Source organism: Molothrus ater, chromosome 11 (genome assembly GCF_012460135.2).
Source record: "Molothrus ater isolate BHLD 08-10-18 breed brown headed cowbird chromosome 11, BPBGC_Mater_1.1, whole genome shotgun sequence".
NCBI classification, from domain to species: domain Eukaryota; kingdom Metazoa; phylum Chordata; class Aves; order Passeriformes; family Icteridae; genus Molothrus; species Molothrus ater.
Genome location: NC_050488.2, coordinates 6,037,610 through 6,059,451, shown reverse-complemented (window position 1 = coordinate 6,059,451; position 21,842 = coordinate 6,037,610). Strand labels below are relative to the sequence as shown.

Genomic DNA, 21,842 nt, shown 5'->3' with positions numbered 1-21,842 from the left:
CCGGCGCGCAGCTGCCCGGCGCGGGCGCGACGCCGCGGCGGCCATTTTGGAAGCGGGCGCGGCGGCCATGTTGAGAGCGGGCAGCGCGGCTGAGGCAGCGGGGCGGGCCTCGCCGCGGCCCCGGGACAGCGCTGTCCCCTCCTCGGCCCGTGTGAGGCGTGGCCCCGGCGTGCTGCTCCGGAACATCCCTGTGCCGAGCCCGAGCCAAGGACGGCCGCCACAGCTGTGCCAAAACACCCCACCTGTCATGAGCCCTGGCAGGGCGCAGCAGCTCCACAGAGCCGTCCCGTCCCGTCCGGTCCCTTTGGATGGGGTGGAGAATTGATTAAAAAATCCTCAGAGCTCCTCCTGGAGCTCTACCGTGGCTGAGCATCTGCAGTCGTAACGCTGGCTGCAGGAAAAACAGAAAAAAAAATGTTTCGTTATCACTGAGCATGTAACCCCCAGTCCTCGAAGTCTGTCTTTCATTAGCGGGTGAAATGAACCAGCTAAATAGTTAAAGAGAGAATTGACAGTGTCAAGGTAACAAACCCAGGAAAATGCCCGGCAGCACGGTCAGCATGCAAGATGCAAGACCTGGGAGCTCGAACCTGGTTTCAGCCAGCAAGATGAATAGGAATCCATGGAATGGGAAGTTTCTAGGTTAGACAGGATACGTGTCAAATAACGGTACCTAAATCGGGTACCTGAGTGATACGGAGGATTACAGGGGTGCTTTTGAAATGGAGCTTAAATGGCTTTCACAGACTGCAAGCTCTGTTATGGCCGCAGTAAATTTGAGCTAGGGAAAGCCTTTAAGGAAGTATCAGAAAGATGACAGTTTTCATTTGGGAAAAAAGTGGGTCTGGGGTGGAGATTAATCTCAGTTGCCAGCACGGAAATGGCGGCGAATTTCTGTTTGGAGCTATAACATAGAAGAGACACTGCTGAAATATTCTGTAAATTCTTTAAGAGATTTTCTAACAGTATTCTGTAGATTATACTAATTCAAAATTCAGCGCCTGATTTTTTCCAAATGCTTAATGCTTAATCCCACTTCTGTCATTTTGTTATTTATTAACACTGGGTAAACAAAGCTTTATATATTTATGCATATCATTCCAATTGGAACCTCACTTTTTTTCCAAAATGGAAAATAATCTATTGCTTTGTATTTTAGTATTGATTCCTACCTTTGCATCCTCAGACTTTTTGCTAACACACGTCAGAAACATCAAGGTAAGTAATCAACCATGTGTGGGTTGTGGGTCTCCCACTCCTCAGAGATTAACTTCTTGCAGTTTATCAGCATTTATCAAAGAGTTCATACAATGCTGGCAGCTGGAGCTCTGTGTTCTCTGGTACCCCTGGACACAGGATAAAAGCTAGAACTCAGACTGGTTGATCTCTAATCAGCCTCAGTTTTCAATCACTTCTGAAGTTTTTCTCTCTCTCTTTTTAAAACATCCCTTTCCTCTGTTTTCCCTGTCATCACCATGTAATGGTGACATGTTTTAGTAAAATACTTAAATGTGTAAAGCAATCAGTGCTGCCAGAGAACTGACTTTGGCACCTGTTAAGGAATACAAGTGAAAAGATGGCTCTAAGAAGCAGAAAACAGAGCTGTAGCATGGCATCAAGATAAATGCCCAGAGTCCAAATGTCATGGTAGGATTTTTCTCAAAAGATTTCCACGTTAGCACAACATGAGATATATCTCTCAAAGGAGCCATTCTGGTTTTGACTGGATCTCTGAGTAAGTGCTGCCTGATGTTTTGCTGCCTCATTTTCTTTGGTTATCTTGCTGGCCACTATTCCTTGCCTCCATAAATTATTTCCCTCTCTCTCAGTGACTGTGCACTCTGAAAAGTTACAGAGGGCAAATCTCTTTAGGGAGCATTCTGAGTTACTGGGTAGAACAGGACAAGACATTTTACGGTTGATTGCTGTTGATGAGGTTATGATCTTTGCTAAGACTTTTTCTTTGAAAACAGGATAGTAACATGCCTAACTTCTAAAAGTCAACATGAGATCTAATGCTGCAAATTGGAAATGCCAGGGATTCTTATTATTTAACCATCATGTAGCCCAGATATAATGTAGCTTTTTCCTTCTGATTACTGTAGTGTCTGGAGTTCTCTATGTGTTTTACAATGCTAAAGCCTTTTTAAATGGAAAACTGGCCAAGCTCTGTGCAATGCTTCATCTATGCATGCAGAGCACTATGAAAAAGCCAGCTGATTCTCCCAGTTTTGTTCTGTATTTTATGCAAATGTGATTTGATTGAAATGGAAGAGATTGCTCTGTAGGGTGAAGGTCTCAGTGCCCATCTGTGTCTTGGCCCCTTTGAGCAAGCAGTATCCAGTGCTGGAGCATGGCTGGAATTCTGGCTGTCTGGTGACCTTTAAGCTGTCAAAGCTGCTTTTAGAGCCCCAGCCAGGTAGACACAGTTGGCAAATCCAATTCTGCTGAAAATGGAACAAAAATCCGCATCAGTTCCCTGAGTGTGCTGGCACACCCTGTTCCTATGAGCTGCATTATGGGCTCTTCTCTGTGGCACCAATTGGCATAACTTGGGGTGATGAAATCTTCAGTGCTGCTGTAGATTCAGAGATCACTTTCATTCCTTGTTTTCCTATGTAGCATTTAGGGATATATGCAAATACCTCATTCTGCACTGTGGATTCCCAGAGGTCACTTCAAGATAATTGTACAGTCTTTGCTGAGTCTTTTAGTCCTGCTGTGGTTTAGTTTCCCAAGCTGTACAATCAGGGCTTCTTTCAGCAAGTACTGTAATGGAGTCCTGTTTTCCCTCTCTGTTTTCCTGGGAGTTCAAATTTCTCTTTTACTTTCCAATTTCCGTAGATTCTTTGCACCTCTATTCTTTTCTGCTGCCACAGCAAAACAGTATTGAACAAAAGAAGTTTGTTGCTGTTGCACAACTGAAAAATAATAAAATTCTAATAATCGGTGCACTTGGCAAATATGTGAAAATAATACAGAAACATTTTATCAAGTAACAGTTACCCAGGGTAGAGGATGTTGATTCTCATTTTAGTCTAGAACTGCACCATCATTATGATTGGCACACTATTGCTTTTTGCCCACATAGCTCGGAATGACCTTGATGTTTGTGATGACTCAAGTTACACTCAAGTGAATCATTAAAAATGAAAAAACCCAGAACAAAATCACAGACTTAGAGTCACATAATCCCCTCCCCTGCACAAACCAGGGTCAGCTAGAGCAGGTAGCTGGGTGATGTCCAGCTGGATTGAGTATGTCAATTGGAGATCAGCCCAAGTGCAAAGTGAGTAGTGCCTTTCACAGAGAGATTTTTCTGTAGTTTCAATGGAAATTGCTGAGCACCCCTCAAAATATTTATAGAATCAAAATAGAACTCCTTCAAAACTACCATTGAAGCCATGATTCTGATAAAGAATGTGCACAACAGCAATTCTGTAAAACTCAAATGCAGGTACAGTATCTTTCCATTTGGAAACAGTAGTCAGAATTGTGTAATTTGTAGCTACACATATTTTTATAGGGTTTTTTTTTTTTGGTGTTTTGTATAAACTGTGTGGTAATTTCACTGTAAGGAAAAGTTTGTACCAAACAAACAGACATTTCACAGAGTTCCAGCTTTTCATTTCCCAAGGCACATACCTCAGTTTGGGTATTGTAAGGGGAAATGACAAGCTGTAATGACAGTATGGATAAAAAATATTTCCAGTATTAGAAAGGTCAGATTTGAGTTGGTGCACACTCTATACTGGCATTAAAGGAATTAATATATGCTTGTGAAAAGGAGAGATGGACATACAGAAATCATCTGGATGGCGTTAACAGTTTGAAAGATGAACCTAAAGGAATGCACACTGACATTTTTTGCCAGACTCTTCCAGCAGAAGAGAAGCCTCCTCCCTCAAACCTTGCATTACCATAGATTAATATAGTGTCTTGAAAAGAACCCCAAAATAAAAAAATAACCCTCTGTGTTTCAGTTTCCAACTAGGAAAGGTACTGAAAGCCTTAAGTCTACTTGAGATGTGTGTCTGATTTGTTGTGTCCTTACCCCTGCCTTTGATGGAGCAGGTAAACACAATTCCACAAAATGTGACCCCCAAGGCTCTTGGAGCCAGATGAGATAAGGTGTTTGCAGCTGAGCTGATGGGAATTGAGTTACACAAGCTGTTATTTTAACAGCACTCAGGAAGTTTGTTTAGTGCCTGTCCTCTCTTTCAGAACAGAGTACGAGATACTGTTGTACAGCCTCTGATATTTGCACCTACTCTGGGAGCAAATATTGGGAAAAAAACCCTCCATGTTTTAACTGCTTATTTCCCCCCCTCCATGCAGCTTTTTGTAGTGACAGCCTCTCCTATCTAATCCTGCTGAATTACCTTCCTGCCTGGTCATGTTAGGATGAGAGGCTGTTGGGCTGAAATAGGAAAAATTTAGGAGCCTGAAAAAAATGTAAGGCTGCATCTGCATGATAGTTTGGATTTGTGTGCCAGGAAAAAAACTGTGCAAAGTGGGTTTTTATGATTGATACAACTCTTCTTTTTCTTCCAAAGGAAAATAAGTTTGAAAAGAAAATATGTACTGCAGGACTCAGATTTAGGAATTCTCAAGAGAAAGATGTTACTGTGAGGACAAGATATTTTGGTTTTACTTGAGGTCACCATACAGCTAACCTTTACTCAAGGAAGACCTATTAATCAGATTTTAGTGTGTTCTTTAGTCTCAATGGCATTTACTTATAAATGGCATTGAGCATTTGAGCCTCTTTTCCTCTCATTCTCCCTCATATTTCAAAGGTCCATGTGTATTTTCAGCTGGAAGAAGACACTTTTTTGTGTCACATGAGCAACATAAAGTAAGCAACATTCAAAGTTTAACTTACCTTTCAAAAACACAGTATTTAGGGTACACTAATATCAAATGAAAACCAAAAGATTCACCAAAACTGGGAATGCCATAAGCAAAATAACTCCAACCTGCCTCACATCCCTTACTTGCTCTTCCTTCAAATTTACTTCAGCTTATTGATGAAGACCTTTCTCAAACCTTCCTTCTCCTAGACTTCTTTTAATTTGTGACAACTACACAGATGCTAAGAGATTTATTTCTAAATGCAGCTTTCCTACCTAATCATGATTTTTTCCCTTTTTTTTCTCTTTACAGAAGCGAAATGCTGATAATGACTTGGTGAGTAAGGTTTGGTTTTTTCTGGGCTACCAAGATTTTATAGTGACAAGAATATTCTTACTGTGTTCACAAAATGTTTCTGTGAGTCCAGTCTGAGCAAATGGATATTTCTGAGTGTGTGATGAGGAAAACAGCCCAGAGCTGCCTGTTTTAGGCAGTAGGATCAACTGGACAGTTGCTTTCCAAGCTCTGATGGAAGCTCCTGGACAAGGAAAGAGAATGAACAAACGATTTTTAATCTCATTGTATTTGAATAAATACCTAAGTTCTTTTGAAGTCACCTGCATATCTCTAACAGACTTTTGTACTATGTTTGTTTTGTTTTTACTTTTATGTTGCAGTTATTGCTAAGGAAGGCAAGAGACCTCATCTCTAGGGCTGATTCCACTTGGCCCCTGGATTCCCCTTCAGCAATGCTTAAATGCTTCGATTGTTTGGGGACCTTCTTAATTAATCATCAGAAATCAGACCCATCATAAAAACTCCAAAGTTCCTTCCAGTGCTGGTTTTGCTGGCAGAAGCAGACCTTGCTGTGGAGTTCCTAATGGGAACATCTGTTGTTCTCATGCTTTCACTTAGTGTCCAGAAACCTTATACCTGAACATTCAAAGAAAATAAATATTGCCTTGCCCATTTCCTTGTTTAAAAAAGACTGAGCTCCAGCTGGGAGGAAGCTGAGAATAACAAAATGGAATTTGGAGGCATGTGGGCTATTTTAAGACAAGAGGATTACTTACATCCCTGCTCTAGGAGTCATCCACTCCTCTGGTAACTACAGTCACTAATACAGTGAGGCAGCAGTAGAGAGCTGTGCTCTTTGAATAACCATAAAAATTCACTCACTCAGTAGAGAAAAAAACGATTCCTATATAATGGCAGTATTTGTGGTGGTAGTATTTTGTTAAAGTCTATAGTTATGACTTGTAGAATAGTACCATCATGTCAGTGAAATAGATAGCCAAGGAAACACAGCTGTGCTCCAGTTCTTATATTAGGTCTTTCTTTCTTTTTGCTTTTGCAGTGATCAATGTACTGCTGTGGTTTCTTTTTAGAAATGTGATCACAACTGATTAATACACACGTGAGTGTAACAGCTAGTGCTCTTTTTGTCTTTTTTCATTTCTCAATTTACAGGTTGTCAATGGGATGGAAATCTATAGCATGAAAATTGATAGTAAAGTGACTTCCCGCTTTGCACACAATGTCATCACCAGCCGAGCTGTCAATCGTGGAAATGTGTCCAAAGAAGTCTTCTTTGATGTTGAACTCCCTAAGACAGCCTTCATTACCAACTTCAGCATGTGTGTAATCTTTACAATATTGTTAAAGAAGACTAAAAATCTGTGCTAATTCAACTGGGAGAAATGGAACCCGAGTGTTCATTTTTACTTTGCCATTTGAATAGATTTCTAAATACCTCCTGGGTAATTTTCTGGTACTATTAACTTAACATGCAAGATATGTGGAGAAAGCAAACATTGGTACATCTGTAGAAAAGATGACTAACTTTCAATTATTTCTATTCATCATTATAAATAGAAGGGAACCTTAGGGAATGCGGGACCTTTACTGCAGATTCATCCACCTTTTCAGAAATGCCTCTTACTTACTATGGTATTATCAAACCAGGAAAGTTCCATTACTTCATTTCCCTGATGGCATTATAGCTTAATTTATCTCTTCATTTAAAAATCATATTTGAATGAAAGGCAGAAAGTAGAATTATTCTTTTACATTTGTACCTTTAGTTGCAATCATGTGCAGTTCTCCACCATGATGAGGTTTGATTCAGTTAAGCACATCCATCTCTGCTAATCACACCGTGCCTGCTTTATCTCCAGTGAAGAGGAGCAGTAGCTTTAGGACACAAACAATCATAAATGCATTTTAGAACCTTTTTGGTAGAATGAGGTGATGAGAAATGGCTGCTTAGTCCTCTAAGGAGTTCAAGGATGAAATGCTCCTCAGTAGATGATGACATCTGGACAGGTGAGTGACATCCAGAGAGTTGGTTTGCCATTAGTTGAGATGAGATGGTGAAGCTCCTGAAGTGTAGGAATAGGGCAGGTGTAAGTTGTGTTGCTGTAGCCCAGTTTTGATCTAATTCAAAGTAAAAATTGGTTTAGATTCTTTTATGATACTGAGAGCAGAGCTCTTCATTCCAGCTGAATTCTCTGAGGAGCCTGGCTTCAGTGAAAGGGCCCAAATCTTGGCAATAGCAGGTCTCTGAAAGGTTATTAGCAAACAAATCAACAAAGGGAGAATTCCTGTCGTAACCTTCCACTGAGCTAGGACTTTTTCATCGGCAGGACAATTGATGGTGTCACCTATCCTGGAACTATAAAGGAAAAAGAAGCTGCAAAAAAGCAATATGAGAAGGCTGTTTCAAGAGGACAGACTGCTGGTCTTGTCAAGTAAGGATCATGTCATGTGGCTTCCACACCATCACTCCAGAGCAGACTGTGAGAGTGGAAATGTTGTGTTCTGGCTCTTTGCTGACATTAAGGGACAAAAGAACAATCATTAAGTTAAGTTATTGTAGCACAAATTGTAGAAAGGAAATACAGCCTCTGACTGCACAGGCACTGTCTGCAACTATGGAAAGACTGTTCCTGCAACTTTCACTGGCTTTGTGGGACCTATTCCTGGGATTAAGCTCAGTGGGAAACTTGAATAAATTCTATAGTTGAGTATGATTTTGAGTACTGATTGATGATTTTTAGCAGTATATCAAAAATCCCATCTTTGTTTTACTTCTTTTTGAAAATCATATGCCACCAACAATAAATACTGTGAAAGAGGATAAAGATCTTTTTCTTACCCACTTAAATACAGAGCTTCAGGAAGAAAAACAGAAAAATTCACTGTCTCAGTCAACATTAAAGCAGCCAGTAAAGTCACTTTTGAACTCACATACGAGGAACTGCTGAAGCGACAGTTTGGAAAATATGAAATGTTCATCAAAGTGAAACCCAAGCAGCTTGTCAAAGATTTTGAGGTAAATGGCAAACTGATCAAATTTGACTGTAATTTAAGAGATGATGGAATTCTGCATATCTGTTGAAAGTGGAGTACCATGTTCATTCCCATTGGTTCACAGGTGAGATAAAGGCCATGATAGCATTTCTGATAACTCATTTCCATGAGTTCCAGGGGACCACTCATCAGTATACTTTAATGCAGGCTTTTACTTGTAAACCTGACAAATTTGCTCATCTACAGAGCATCCCAAAAGAAATCCTGTATGAAAAACTGAAAAAGCTATTGCAATACCTTGGAGTAATTGTATATACCTTATAGCATAAACTCCAGCTTTCTCACTCCACTGTGAAACAACACCATCTTTAAATTTTGGAATGCTGCAGCTTTTTGTGTCTATCTGCCTTGATAAGATACTACTATCTAGCTTTCCAACAAGTCATATTTCTATTAAAGTTTACTTATTTCTAGCTTTTTTTTTAACTTCTGTGTTTGAAAAGGTCTCTTTGGCTGAAGATGTGTCCACACAAGTGTAGATTTGGACTCCTATTATGTATTACAAAAGTAAATGTCTTTATTTTTATGAAAATCCCTCTTTCACATCTGTACTGCTGATCCTCCTGTAAATGGCTGAATTGATGTATTGTGGTTTAATCAATGACAGTATATTTTTAATTAATATTTCAGATTGAAGTAGATATCTTTGAGCCCCAGGGTATCACTGAGCTGGAAGCAGAAGGAACATTCATCACCAATGAGCTACAAAATACCATTAAAAAAACTTTTTCAGGGAAAAAAGGTACATTGATTACTGCATTCCATCATTTACATATTATGGTTATAATTCTGAAATAATAATTTCAGTGGCAACAAGAGGAAACCTGGATACCAGTGAGATTATCTCTTACAGAAAAATTGAATTTCTAACAAGTAGTTTTCCCTTATATGGGGGTAGTAGAATTCCTAAAACATACAACAGCTTTATCAAAGGTGTTGTTCAGAGTGAAGAGCTGACCCAAGGCAGGTGGGGAAGTACTCATATGGAGAAAACTGTGGATAGCAGCCTTCATGTGTCAGTTACCACCAATAAATTTCTAAGTACATATGGATATGTACAATCTAGTAGCTAACCCAATAAAACAGGTTATTCTTATGTCTGTGAAAATAAATATACCAGCTTTAAAAAAATGCAGTTGTTTTCTGTAGAAGATTTTCAGCCATTAAGGGTCAGATCTAAGGAAGGCTTTTCTTGTCAGGGCCATATCTCTTTCAAGCCAACCCTGGACCAGCAGCGAAGGTGTCCAAGTTGCTCAGAGTCTGTCTTGGATGGGGATTTTACTGTAAGATATGATGTGAAGAGAACAACTCCAGATAATTTGCAGGTAAGTCTAACAACTTGAAATTCTGAACTGTTGAACAGTTTAACTTGCACAGTAAAGGTCAGGGAGCAGCAAGGGCCAGCTGTTTCCTAAGGGACAGGCAGCTGAGTGGGAGCACTCAGTGGGGTCTTCAGGGTGGGATCCAAAACAGTGGAGTCCATGGATAGGAACAGGTATAGGTGTGACACAGCTGGAGACAGGACACTGTAGCTGTTCTGACAATGTAGCTCAGTGTCCAAAGGCCCAGTCTTGCACTTAAATGACACCCCTGGGCTCATGCTTAGAGGTGAGACTGATCAGGGCCATTAAAACTTTTTAGGCCACTCAGAGGCTAGACACTAAATGAGAGTAATATCTCTTTCATCTGTTTTACCTTTATAATGTACCAAAATTTTTGGTGGTGGTGTTTTCTTTTTCAGATTGTCAATGGCTATTTTGTACACTTCTTTGCACCAACAAATCTTCCAAAGCTGTCCAAGAATATTATTTTTGTATTGGATACTAGTGGCTCAATGTCTGGAAGAGAAATAGAACAAGTGAGTTATTACATTACTATGGAGTTCCAGTGAAAGAGCTGGAACAAGGTGCTGGGAGGGAGATGGTATTGGAAGGTTCATGATGCCTTAGAGTGCAGGTGTGCTGCTCAAACTGTTACAAGGTGGCTCAATGGTGTGACCTCTCTAATGCCCAGTGCCAGATATACTAGTTTGCAGTGTTGCTGTAGAACAAAAACCAATACATTTAGCCTATATTTACTTATAAATGTCATTAGTTCAAAACTCTAAATATCAACATTTCCAGAGAGTGCTGTCATGTGCTTGACAGCTCCAAAATAAGCTGAACATACAGATTATGTGCATTTTCTCTGTTCACTCTGTATCTGGGAAGCAGCAGCTCTTTTCAGAGTTATGACTGAGCTAATGTTCAGAATTTTCAGGTTTTGGTGCTGCATCAAAATATCCAGGCATGCTTGTTTATGAGCTTCTCCACTAACCTGTATCTACCCATTTGCCATGCCAGCTTTTCTCAGTGTAAGCAACCAACCATGACAGGAAACTGGATTTTCGTCTCAGCTACAAAGATTTACCAGATGTTATTGCAGCTGACTTCCCTAGAGTTACTCTGAAATTGACACAGGGACTGGCAAGAATAGAACAAGCTCTGAATTTTTGCAATATATACTGTGTAGGAGTAAAAAATAGCCCAATGCTGAGAGATTAATGATGTAAAATCTGTAAGCACATATTCTGTTAAATTTTGAATAATGTATTTAAATCTCTTTGCCTTACAGACAAAAGAAGCACTGCTAAAAATCCTAGATGACATTAAAGAAGATGACTTCTTCAATTTCATATTATTTGATAGTGAAATATCTACCTGGAAAGAAACATTAATCAAGGCCACTCCTGAGAATTTGGATGAAGCAAGGAAGTTTGTTCAGCAAATTTCTGCTCAAGGCTGTAAGTACTTGATGGGCCTTGCCAGCAGGTCATTGTGTAAGTTAATTTATTGATTGATTCTGTGAACACAATGCTACAGTTTGTTGGGGTTTCAGATTGCTGATGAGGCACTCCTGAAGTTCAGTTTTACTCAAAAAATGATGTCTATTTCTCTTTATGTTTCCAAAGTCCAGGTACTTTTCTATCTAGACATCCCCCTGCTTGTAAATCCATATATTTAATTTTCTTACTGTAATGAAATCTCTTTAGGCCCCAGTGAAAAATGGACCTTTATTTTGACAGCCTTTGCTAAACCCAAATTTCTTTTTTACTTCATAGTGACAAATTTACATGGTGGTTTGATGAGAGGAATTGATATTCTGAATGCTGCTCATGAAGAAAACCTTGTGCCCAAGAGAAGCGCTTCTATAATTATCATGTTAACAGATGGTCAGCCAAATGTAGGTAAGTTTGTGTTGGATGGAATAATAAAGATAGTTCATTAACTAACAAAAAATGCTAGTTAAAAATGGCCTTCATTTTTGACTTCTAGATATTTTCATGATTTGAACACTACCAGAATCATAGTACTAAATCAAGCTTTTAGTAATGTCTCCTAAGAAATCTGAACACGTCAAGTCACATTTGATTTTATGATCATTGTATCTATTTTGAAAACAATTCAAACATTTCCTGGTTTGATGCAGGAGTATCAAATACTCAGGAGATTGAGAAAGCAGTGAAGAAGGCAATTGATGGCAGATACACTTTATACAATCTTGGCTTTGGCAGTGGTGTTGACTACAGCTTCTTGGAGAGGATGGCGCTGGAGAATAAAGGATTGGCCCGTCGGATTTACCCTGACTCTGACGCAGCTTTGCAGCTCCAGGTGAAGTAATTACCACATTCATGAGGCCAGAGGCACATTAGGTCAGATAACTATTCATGTTCTTATTTTCAAATAATCAAAATCCCAGTGTGTAATCTGATACTGAGATGCTCCAGAGTCTTCCGTGATCAGGGTATTGGAATCATAGAATAGTTGGATTTGGAAGGGATCTTTAGTTGCATTTAATTTTCCCCTTCCCTCATATAAGCAGGAAGTGCAGGGACAGTAAAAGAGACATGCTTTGGGCTATGGCAGGGAGTTGAAAACTTGGCATAGGGTGAGACAACTCACAGTTCTGAAGGACACTCTGGTGGAATTGCTGCAGTCATTGTATCTCCTGCACCTCACAGATCATGTGATTAATGTCCTGTCAAGGGACAAAAAGAGTAAGAAATCATAAAGGTCTAGATATTCTTTCTTAAGAAACTCACTGCAAGCAGGTGTATTTTACCACACTCCTGGGGCATTTTAGAGTTGTAAAAGACATAAAAACTGGTATTGGCCATACAGGGTTGTCTTTTTTACTTCTCACATTCCAGTAGCAGCCATTCAAAGAATTCACCAAAGAATTAGATATTAGATTTCATTGCAAGCTCTGATAAAATCAAATACCCAGTCTTCTTTGATTATGTTGTCATGTCAGTCTCTGCAGAGAAGAGGTGTAGAAAATTATCTCTCTCAAATAACGGGAGGCTTTGTATCCCCCTTGATTTATATTGATGGAAATCATCATCCACAGCACATTGTTCTCAAATATTCTTCCTTTCTCTTAGCAAGACTGAAGAGTTTGTATGTCCTTTCTCATTTCCATTATTTGTAGGTTTCTAGGCCTTACACTCTGAGATTTAACTAAACATCTAAAGATTTCTTATAAAATACACTTTTATTTTTCATTGCTGAAATAGCAGGATATTTCTGTTTACAGATCTACCCATGAACTAAAGAAACAATGACAGTTAAATGTTTTCTTTTTTTCTTTCAAATAAATGTTTTCTTTTTTTCTTTCAATCCTACAGGGGTTTTATGATGAGGTGTCAAATCCCATGCTCATAGATGTGGAGTTAAACTACCCAGAAAATGAAATAACAGATCTAACTACTAACAGCTTCAAGCATTTCTATGATGGGTCTGAGATTGTGGTGGCTGGGCGCTTTGTAGACAGCAACCAAAACCATTTGTCTGTAGATGTAAGAGGTGAAGGTGTAAGTATGGATTTCTTTGACTGAGTAAGCTACACAAAATCTCTGAATGCTTCTTTTGCCTCCATTGTGATGAACAAAAATGCCATGTGAATGTGGAATACTGAGCTATGTTCTGTAGTGTACACCTCTAAAATTTCCAGAAACAATGGGACAAAATTCCCCATACAACACTGGCAATTTTCTGGTGTAGAACCAGACTGGTTTTCAATTTCATAAGATTTTCAGGTGTGAAGGTCTTAGTTTTTGGGAAGTTCTGTCAGTCCCTGGCTACGTGTGATGCAGAGACCATTCTTGCTCCCAACAGGCTCAGGACGCCCTGTTGTACACTACACAGCAAGGAGCTGAGCAGACAGCTCAGGCTTTCCAAGAACAACAGTACATATTTGGAGAGTACATTGAAAGGCTCTGGGCTTATCTTACCATTGAACAACTCTTGGAAAAACGGTAATTATACCTGGAATTATATCTTAGCTCTGAACCCCTTGCAGCCTCTGACTCCTGCAGTTTCTAGGATGTGAAGCTGCCAATGGAAAATTATGAAAATCAGTGAGGGAAATCCATCAACCTATTCTCCTCCCTAGCCTCAGTATTCATGTTTCAGGTTGCAAATGAAACAATTTTAAATTATTGCAAGTATAAAGCACAGTTTTGCCTTTCTCTAGGACAGCCAGTAGAATCAGAAGTGCTCTTAGGCTGTAACAGTTATATCTTATTGATAAATTACCTGCAGAGAAATGACTTTACTTTAAAATATGTAATCTGACATGTGGTGAGTGATTCAGCAATCACTGATGCTGGGAGTCTCTTTCTGTATTCAGCATTACAGCCACAGGAGAAGAAAAGGAAAACCTTACAGCTCAAGCCCTGGCTCTCTCACTAAAGTACAAGTTTGTAACACCACTGACATCCATGGTGGTAACAAAACCAGAAGAAAATGAAAATGAAGAGGGGATTGCTGATAAACCCACTGAAGGTATAGACATCTTCACAATTGTACTGTATTTGAGAAGCTAAGAGTTCCTTTGATGTTGCCCTAAAGAAAGGCTTTCATGTGGGCACAGTTTTAAATATGTATCTGCAAAATCTACTTTCCAAGCCTGGCATGTGTGTGATTTATGCAAAATTACTTCTCTTTGTAAGCTCATTTCCATCAAACTATCCTTCATTACTGAATCATATGGGCAAAGCACTATAAATTTAAAATAAATGTATTTTAAACTAAATAGAAAAACTATTACAGAAAAAGACCCTGAAAACCAAGAAGCATTTCTAATCTAATAATCCAGCTATATTCAGATGACTTACCATCACTTTCTCCTTTATTTTTCTACGTACTTCAGCCTAGGGATAGATGTAGTAACCTCTTTCCACATGAAAAGGGAAAATTTGCATGAGCTCTTCCTCAGGCAGGATATATCAGGTTGTAAAAAGATTGAGATTACTTATGTAAAACACAATAGTTGATATATATTGCAGAAAGAGAAGCAGTTATATTGAAAACACATAATTTGTTTTCAACTCCTCTGATACTTTAGCTAATTATGAACTCCTTGCTCAGAGAAATATTCTTCTTTCAGCCTCTCTGTTTAACCCCTGTGTAACACATACTCTGTTCCTCCTTCTCTTTGGCCAAGCAAAGCAGTGCTCTGTGCTCAGTGTGCCCCCCAGCCATCCTAACATCATCTCCTTGTATTGTTTGAGCCACCCTCATCCCACAGGTCTGACAGAGGCTTTCCAGTATCTTCTATCACCATCCCTTTATTTTTTCTCCAATTTTTGTTTAGAGGCCCCAAAAGTTCCTTGGAGGCTCTGTGTGGGCTCTCTGCTGCCTTCTAGATGAAAAACTTTCTAATCTCCTGATTTTGGCATAGGAACTTAAGGCATTTTAGCATAACAGATACTGGAGATTGGTGAGGTTTTTTCAGCTGCAGCAAGTTCTGAAAGCAGTGAATTGCTAAGTGCCCTTCAACTCTGAATCATTCTTCAGGCATGCTGCTGATAAATTTTGCATTATTTTTCATGACTCCTATAATGGAATACTGACATAAAACCCCTTCATGATTAATTTAACATTCAAGTCACTACACAATGTAATGACTTTAAAGTTTGCAGCTGGTGTCCATAACATGGAAACCCCCAAACATGTGACACGAGTGACATCCACTCAGTCATCTTCAGTTCTTTGCTTTTCCTTTCCAGGTATTTGTAGTATAAAAGCTCTTTTCTGAACCTCTTTCAAAGGAAGTCCTCTCTGTATATAAATAGTGTAGAGCAGTAATAGGAGAAAATACTCAAAGCTCTGACCCTGTGTAAGAAAAAACCCCAGTTTTACTCACCCAGAAGTCTCAATTCACAATGTACTGAATCATCCAGTCAGTATTAACAGAATCATCCAAATGCCTGGAAAAACCACAAAATAATAAAACCAGTAAAGAATATTTTGCAATATAGGTATGGCACAACAATAAAACAGTTCCAAATAGAGCTCTTGTCCCATACATAATAAATTGCAGTTCTGTTGCCCCACATAACAGCTTTTTACTTTCAGTACATTTCTGTTTGATCTACAAATACTGAGTTTTATCACTGGGAAAAAATGGCATTACAAAATACTAAAGATAGCTGGTTGAGTTTTCAAACAGTTAATTTTTTTATGATGTTTTATGAGGGTCAAAATCCTTCCTGTTTAATTGTATAACTGAAACTGTAAATTTCTCTTTTTCTTCCTTTTACTTCTTACCTGCCCATGGTAACAGCTGAAGGTATGTAAATTTTTATTAAATTTACTTAATATTTTTAATAGAGATGGATTTTCCACATTACTTATTTGATCGAGGATGCAATATTTTCATAAAGTTCAAGAGGAATTAATCAAGATCATGTTATGAATAGATATACAACTTTTCAGATGGGTAAGTTTGTAAGTAGTGGTTTCAGTTCAGTTCCTGTCTCTGGTGATTGCAGCATCCCACCACCCAGAATTCAGGCCCAGTACAAGTCAGCTGCTCTCCAGGGCTGCCTCCAGGGCCTTGCAGGTACCTGTGTGTAGCAATCTCATACAAAGTTATCTTCATCCATGCCATGATTGCCACTTCTAAAGCACAGAGACATCCTGACAGAATTTCAGATGTAAAAAGAGCAGAAGAGTAGAAAAATGTGGAACCAGGCAGGCAATTCTTCCTTCCCATAGGTACAGCTTAGAAGAAGGTGGCACAGAGGGATCAGAGAACAGCAGGCTGTCCCAGTCCCAGAGAGAGCAAACCCCATGCTCTTGGAGAAATTGCATTTGTGCTGGGAAGCAGGGTGTGCTTTCAGCCCCTTCAAGACTGTTGCTTTGTAGCACTGTTAAAGAAACTGTTTTGACTAAATTTTTAATTTGTAAAATTTAGAAATTTATACATAATTACAAGATTTTTGGGTTGGTTTTGAAAGGAGGAAGGAATGAAGTGGGTGAGATTGGGTTTTGTTCTTTGTAGCCTCTAAAATAACATTTTGTTTCATTCAAGCAGGGATGTTCACAGGTCCTTTGATGGGTAAGTAATTTAATTTACTTTTCTGAATGGAACAGGATCTGTCAACTGAAACTAGCAGAGGCAGAGATGCTTTTTCCAACAGTTCAACTGGACTTTTACAAATACTACCAAATTCTGCTCACTGCTGAAAAAACACTTAAAGATTGAACAATAGGAGGTGACAGAGCTTCAGCTAAATAGTTTAGAAGGAGTAAAGTACCTGTTCATAAACCACCATTTTTTCCTGAAAGCTGTTTCCCAAGAACAGAGGATGGACTTCACTGTGCATTTCCTTTGGAATTAAATAAATCCAGGGACTGTGATGTCAGCATCTCTGGCTAAATTAACATGTTCAGTCATTTGTACTAAAAGCATCTCTTTTATTCAAGAGACAGCAACTGATCCACCAAATTGCTGGCTGGGCAATCCTGGAAATGGGAGAGTTAGAGTTATGCTTTTGCTCTGGATGTTACTGCCAGTCTCTGTCTCTGTCTAGTTTTTTCAAGTTTTCACTGAAAAGACTTAAATTCATTCTGGAAAAAAAAGGTAAAACAAACAAACAAACAAAACCAACCCAAATGTCAAAAAGTCAGAACTTTTCAATGGATGATGTTGCATTTCCTTGCTGACAGTTTAATCCTCAAGTCTGAAATATTTGTATCCTACAGATAGATTGCTTGGGCTATATGGAAACCCTCAGAGCAATTTAGACTATGAGTGAAATCTGTGTCTATTCTGAAGCTTTTTTGGATTCAAAAGTAGCACACAAACTGTCATCCCATAGATTACATGCTTTGAAAACTAGGATGCAATTTCTGATTTACCTAGCATATTAATTCCCTGACATCTTACATAGGCCATGCAATTTTCCATTTTGGTGCAAATTTTTCTAACAACTTTCTTTCCTTCTGCAGCTTCACCACTCTATCACACATATGCATCACCACCCACATGGTATACCAGTGGTGAGTAGCTGGAGTAGTGTCTGTCTAGGAGAACAGAAGAGGGTATTTAAGGCTAAATTACACAATTCTTACTAATATTTTCAATATTTCCCTTCCATAACAGCAGCCATTTTTTCATTTGTAAGTGACAAGTATTTTAATTTACTTTTTAAATATCTCTTAGTGTCTTCTAAAGATCAAATAATTAAAATTATATGGGTCATTTCCTCAGTCCTTCTTCCCATCAGTAATTTTTGTGTTGATAACTGCCTGTTTACTATTAAATAATTTATATCTAGTTATTAAATTCAACTATTAAGCAATATTAAAAGCTCATGTGGAGCTTTGACTCTGTGTATCACTATACAGACACCAGTGATTTGCCTTTACAGTTGATGGAGATCCACACTTCATTATATCAGTGCCACAAAAAAAAGATGCCATTTGTTTCAATATCAATGAAAACCCTGGCATGATCTTAAATTTAATAACTGACCCAGTTACAGGTGAGTTTTAAACTTTATTTTTCTTTTAATACAGAATACTTCCAACAAAATGTGTTTAAAGGCTATTTCTCTCTATAATGCATAAGCTTTTTTTCCTAGCAAAGCTAGCAGGAGGTCCTGTAGCTATGATAACTTACCATTATCATGACTGTTTTCACTTCTTGTAGCAAAATGAACTTTTAAACTTACTTTAAAAACCAGTGTGAGGGTTGAGAGTAGTAATTTCTCTCAGTGAGTTGTAGTAGAAGCAATAAAATAATCCTTAGGTCACCAGTTTGTGGAATATCTGGTAAAGAGAGATTGATGTCACTCAGAACTCAGACTCTGTACCCATCACAAACTCTCTGTGCTTTGGGAAAAACTGAACTTTTCTCAACAAAATGATTTTTGGCTTTGTGGAAATTCACAGAAAAGCCCCAGAACATTATTTTGCTTTGTTACAAATATTCACAAATAATTATGATCTATATTTCAATTCATATTTCATTTCTTAAGTTGTTAAATTTTCAAGACACTCCTTGACATCAGTTGATTAGGTCCTGTCTATAAAACAATACTTGTTTTATTTCTGTATTAGGCATCACAGTCAATGGAGAACTTATTGGTGATAAGAGAGCAAATAGTGATGCAAAGATCCAAAACTCATATTTTGGAAAACTTGGTATTGCAAATAAGCACCTGGATGTAAAGCTGACAGTAACTCCTGAGAGGATCACAATTGAGAATGCTGATGAAAAAACAGCTTTCACCTGGCTGGACTCAGTCACCTTGCAACAAGCAGGGTAAGACTTACAGAAAGGGTATCAGGCTCTTGTATTACTTTCTACTCTTCTTAAAATATTGTTAAATGTTGACCAATAATAAACTTCTACGATTTGTGTGGGAATCTACAAAAGCAATTGATTCAAGCCTCACTGGATTCTGCTGTCTATTTTGTTGTGTAATTGCTAAATTATTCACAAATTTCTCTGCTTGAAATAAGTACATGAAGACTTTTCCCTGATCTTCTATTGCTCTAAGGTAAAACTAGATTTGGTATTGTGCTTTGTAGAGTAGCATCTTGCAAATATTTAAGGAGTAACTGCAGACATAGTGTGTAATCTTTCAAAGGCATAATAGTGTTCCAAAAGCAAATCTCCATTTTAAAAATTGAACTTGTGGCAGTTACAGAATTGGCGTATTTTTTCTTGTCAGCAGGTATATTTCTCATGGGATCTATTACAGAATCATTTATACCTGTGCAAAAGTTTATAGAAGGAACAGGCAACATTTTCTCTTCCTCCTCCTTTACATTACATTACTGTGTAGAATAAAATCCCTACCTTCTCAAGGCCCAGCAGTGCAGCAGAAAGAGCAAACTCTCATTCCTACACATGACTTTTTTATTGTGATAAACACATGGGTGATACCACTGACACAGTCAGAAGTAAATCTTCTTTATCCTAGCACTAAAATAGGCAGTTTGGGAGTTGACTTCTTTGAAAGACTAAAGGAAAAAGTGTCATGTAGCATTCAGACAAAGAACTGATAGTTTCAGAATAGAATTTGTATCACTGAGCATCAGGTGCTGTATCTACATATCACCAACCTGTCTGTAACCAATTATGCTGTTAAGGGACAGATTTTGCTAAAAACATCTTACTGAAAAGTTTAAAGGCCAGGTAGCTTTTTCCAGTGTCATTTAATATGATTCTGTGACTGTCTGTGAACACACAGAGAGAGACTCTATGGACCAAACAGGCAGCAAGCCCTCTCTCTTAAAAAGCCCTGAGCAGTTCATAAAGCTACATTTGTTTTTTCTTCTCACATTTCTTTCTGTTGTTGTTAACTCTGGTAAACACAATGTTCTAAGTAATGTTTTTCTTTTTTTCCTCAGTTTAACTTTGATAATTAACAGGAAAAAAAATCTGGTGCTCACAATGGGCAGTGGTGCCTCATTTGTTGTTGTTTTGCACCAAGTGTGGAAGAAACATCCTCTCCACCGAGATTTCCTGGGACTGTATACATTGAAAAGTGATAAACTTTCTGAACAGACCCATGGATTATTAGGTATGACTTTGTTTAGTGTTTCCCTGCTGGTCTTTCCTCATGAGGCTACATAATTTATAGACAGAATATTTTACTTGTGCTGAGAATAATCACATCCAGAAATTTCAGAGATCAACACATGGATTATTTGATTATTTAAAAGTGGAAGACTTGGAAAATATGTAGTAAATTCAACAGAATAGACAACACACCAAGTGAGGATAACCTGAAGGATATCTAGAAAAGGCTGTAATTGTTCTGTGCAGTCAGAAGCTGGAGCTTACATGCAGATGATGTGCATACAATTCTGGGTTATAAATAGAAAATAATACCAATAATACCTCAGGCATATGTTCAGCTTACCTGAAACTTGGTGTTTGCTTATCAATCCAAGCTCTGAAGGGACATGGAAACCAGCCAGAAATGTAGAAATCCTAGGATTTCTGTTTGGCTTGCTTCTGTTTTAATGTCTGAAATGGTAATTTTAGCTTCTCTTTTTAGGACAGTTTTTCCGGCCCATTGACTTCACCATACTTGAAATTCATCCTGGCTCTGATCCCAAGAAACCAGATGCCACAATGATTGTTAAGAACAATGAACTGACAGTAACCAGGTACAAAATAATGAAGCCCTTAGCAAGGACCTAGGCAAGAATCCTTGTCCAGGTGCAGTTCCTACCTCAGTACTCCATGGCTGTGCTTTCCCTTCCAGGGGCTGGCAGAAGGATTACAGAAGAGATCCTACACACGGGGTCGATATTCCTTGCTGGTTTGTCCATGACAATGGAGCTGGGCTGATAGATGGTGTTCACACAGATTATATTGTTTCCAGTCTCTTCTAAGCACCTTCCTCCAAATGCACAGGCAGACAATATTTGTCTGAAAGAACAGTATTTTCAATGTATAAGATCTATTCAAAGCATATAAGCATGCATGTTTAGCAAGGACAAGGTATGATGGATTCTCATAGAGAGTTTTACTTTGTATTTGATCCAATCTGAAGTGCAAGATCCCTCATCCTCTGATCCCTCCTTATTAGGTTTAAAATTCTGACTTAAAATGTTACTTTCTTACATAACAGAAACCCTCTACCCAATTTTTAATCAATAATTGAGTGACAGGAGTGATTAAATAAAAGTATCAGTACTCAGTGCCTGGTTCTGTTATTCTGACAGCTCAATATTTTCATGCCAGTTTCACAAAGCCCAGGGTGCCAGATGCATTTTGAAATTGAGCACAAGAGGACATCTGACAGCCCAGCCCAGATTTTGGATAATCCCGTGGTATTTGGAACCACCTGAGCTCTTGACTCTGCACAGCTGCTGCCAGCACAGGAGGTGACTGTTGGTATCCAGGAATTCTGTATTTTAGCATTTTAATTTGAACCTCTCTTTTGAATGTCTGAATCTTTACCAATTAATGAAACACCAAGGTTGCAAGCAGCACTCACATTTGAGTAATAGTAGTTCTTTTGGACTGTATCTTTCTTGAGGAAGACCCTTCCTTCTGTTCCCATAAAAGAATTTATGGACACATTCAGGGCAAGTGCCCCATTTATTTATATATTCATTTTTTACTGCAAGAAATTGCAAGCTCTTACTTCTAAAGCAAAAAAACCCACCCAACCAAAAACATGTTCTCTCCCTCCCATATTTCTTATTTACTTCAAGATTCATTTTAATCAAATCAGCCACAAAAAGGCAGTTGTGGTCTCGCATGGCAAAGCAGAAAATTCCCCAACAGTAGTAGGACAAAAAAAGTCATTGTGTGGAAAA

General features: G+C 38.5%; 1 protein-coding gene across 2 annotated transcripts; it reads left to right on the top strand.

Annotated features, from left to right (window-relative positions):
• The first annotated feature begins 1,128 nt into the window (after positions 1 to 1,128).
• On the top strand, positions 1,129 to 21,067 carry LOC118691651 (inter-alpha-trypsin inhibitor heavy chain H3-like). Of its 2 annotated transcripts, XM_036390985.1 has the most exons (22): positions 1,129 to 1,218; positions 5,167 to 5,190; positions 6,325 to 6,491; positions 7,500 to 7,604; positions 8,026 to 8,188; positions 8,857 to 8,968; positions 9,412 to 9,551; positions 9,968 to 10,084; positions 10,840 to 11,008; positions 11,327 to 11,452; positions 11,695 to 11,876; positions 12,893 to 13,078; positions 13,383 to 13,522; positions 13,897 to 14,051; positions 15,835 to 15,840; positions 16,585 to 16,611; positions 17,505 to 17,555; positions 17,927 to 18,040; positions 18,618 to 18,822; positions 19,917 to 20,089; positions 20,570 to 20,681; positions 20,780 to 21,067. In XM_036390985.1, the coding sequence occupies exons 1-22, from the start codon at positions 1,129 to 1,131 to the stop codon at positions 20,907 to 20,909; spliced, it is 2,694 nt and encodes an 897-aa protein (XP_036246878.1). In that variant the 3' UTR covers positions 20,910 to 21,067. The 2 variants fall into 2 exon arrangements, with proteins under 2 accessions (XP_036246878.1, XP_036246877.1); XM_036390984.1 differs by lacking the exons at positions 15,835 to 15,840; positions 16,585 to 16,611 and adding an exon at positions 17,038 to 17,074 and having other exon boundaries at positions 13,897 to 14,071.
• The last annotated feature ends 775 nt before the right edge of the window (positions 21,068 to 21,842 follow it).

Coding starts and splice junctions, on each gene's coding strand:
- LOC118691651 (XM_036390984.1), top strand. CDS start 1,129: ATGGAAAATAATCTATTGCTTTGTATTTTAGTATTGATTCCTACCTTT. Junction 8,189..8,856: donor AGCTTGTCAAAGATTTTGAG/GTAAATGGCAAA, acceptor TTAATATTTCAG/ATTGAAGTAGATATCTTTGA. Junction 11,009..11,326: donor GCAAATTTCTGCTCAAGGCT/GTAAGTACTTGA, acceptor TTTACTTCATAG/TGACAAATTTACATGGTGGT.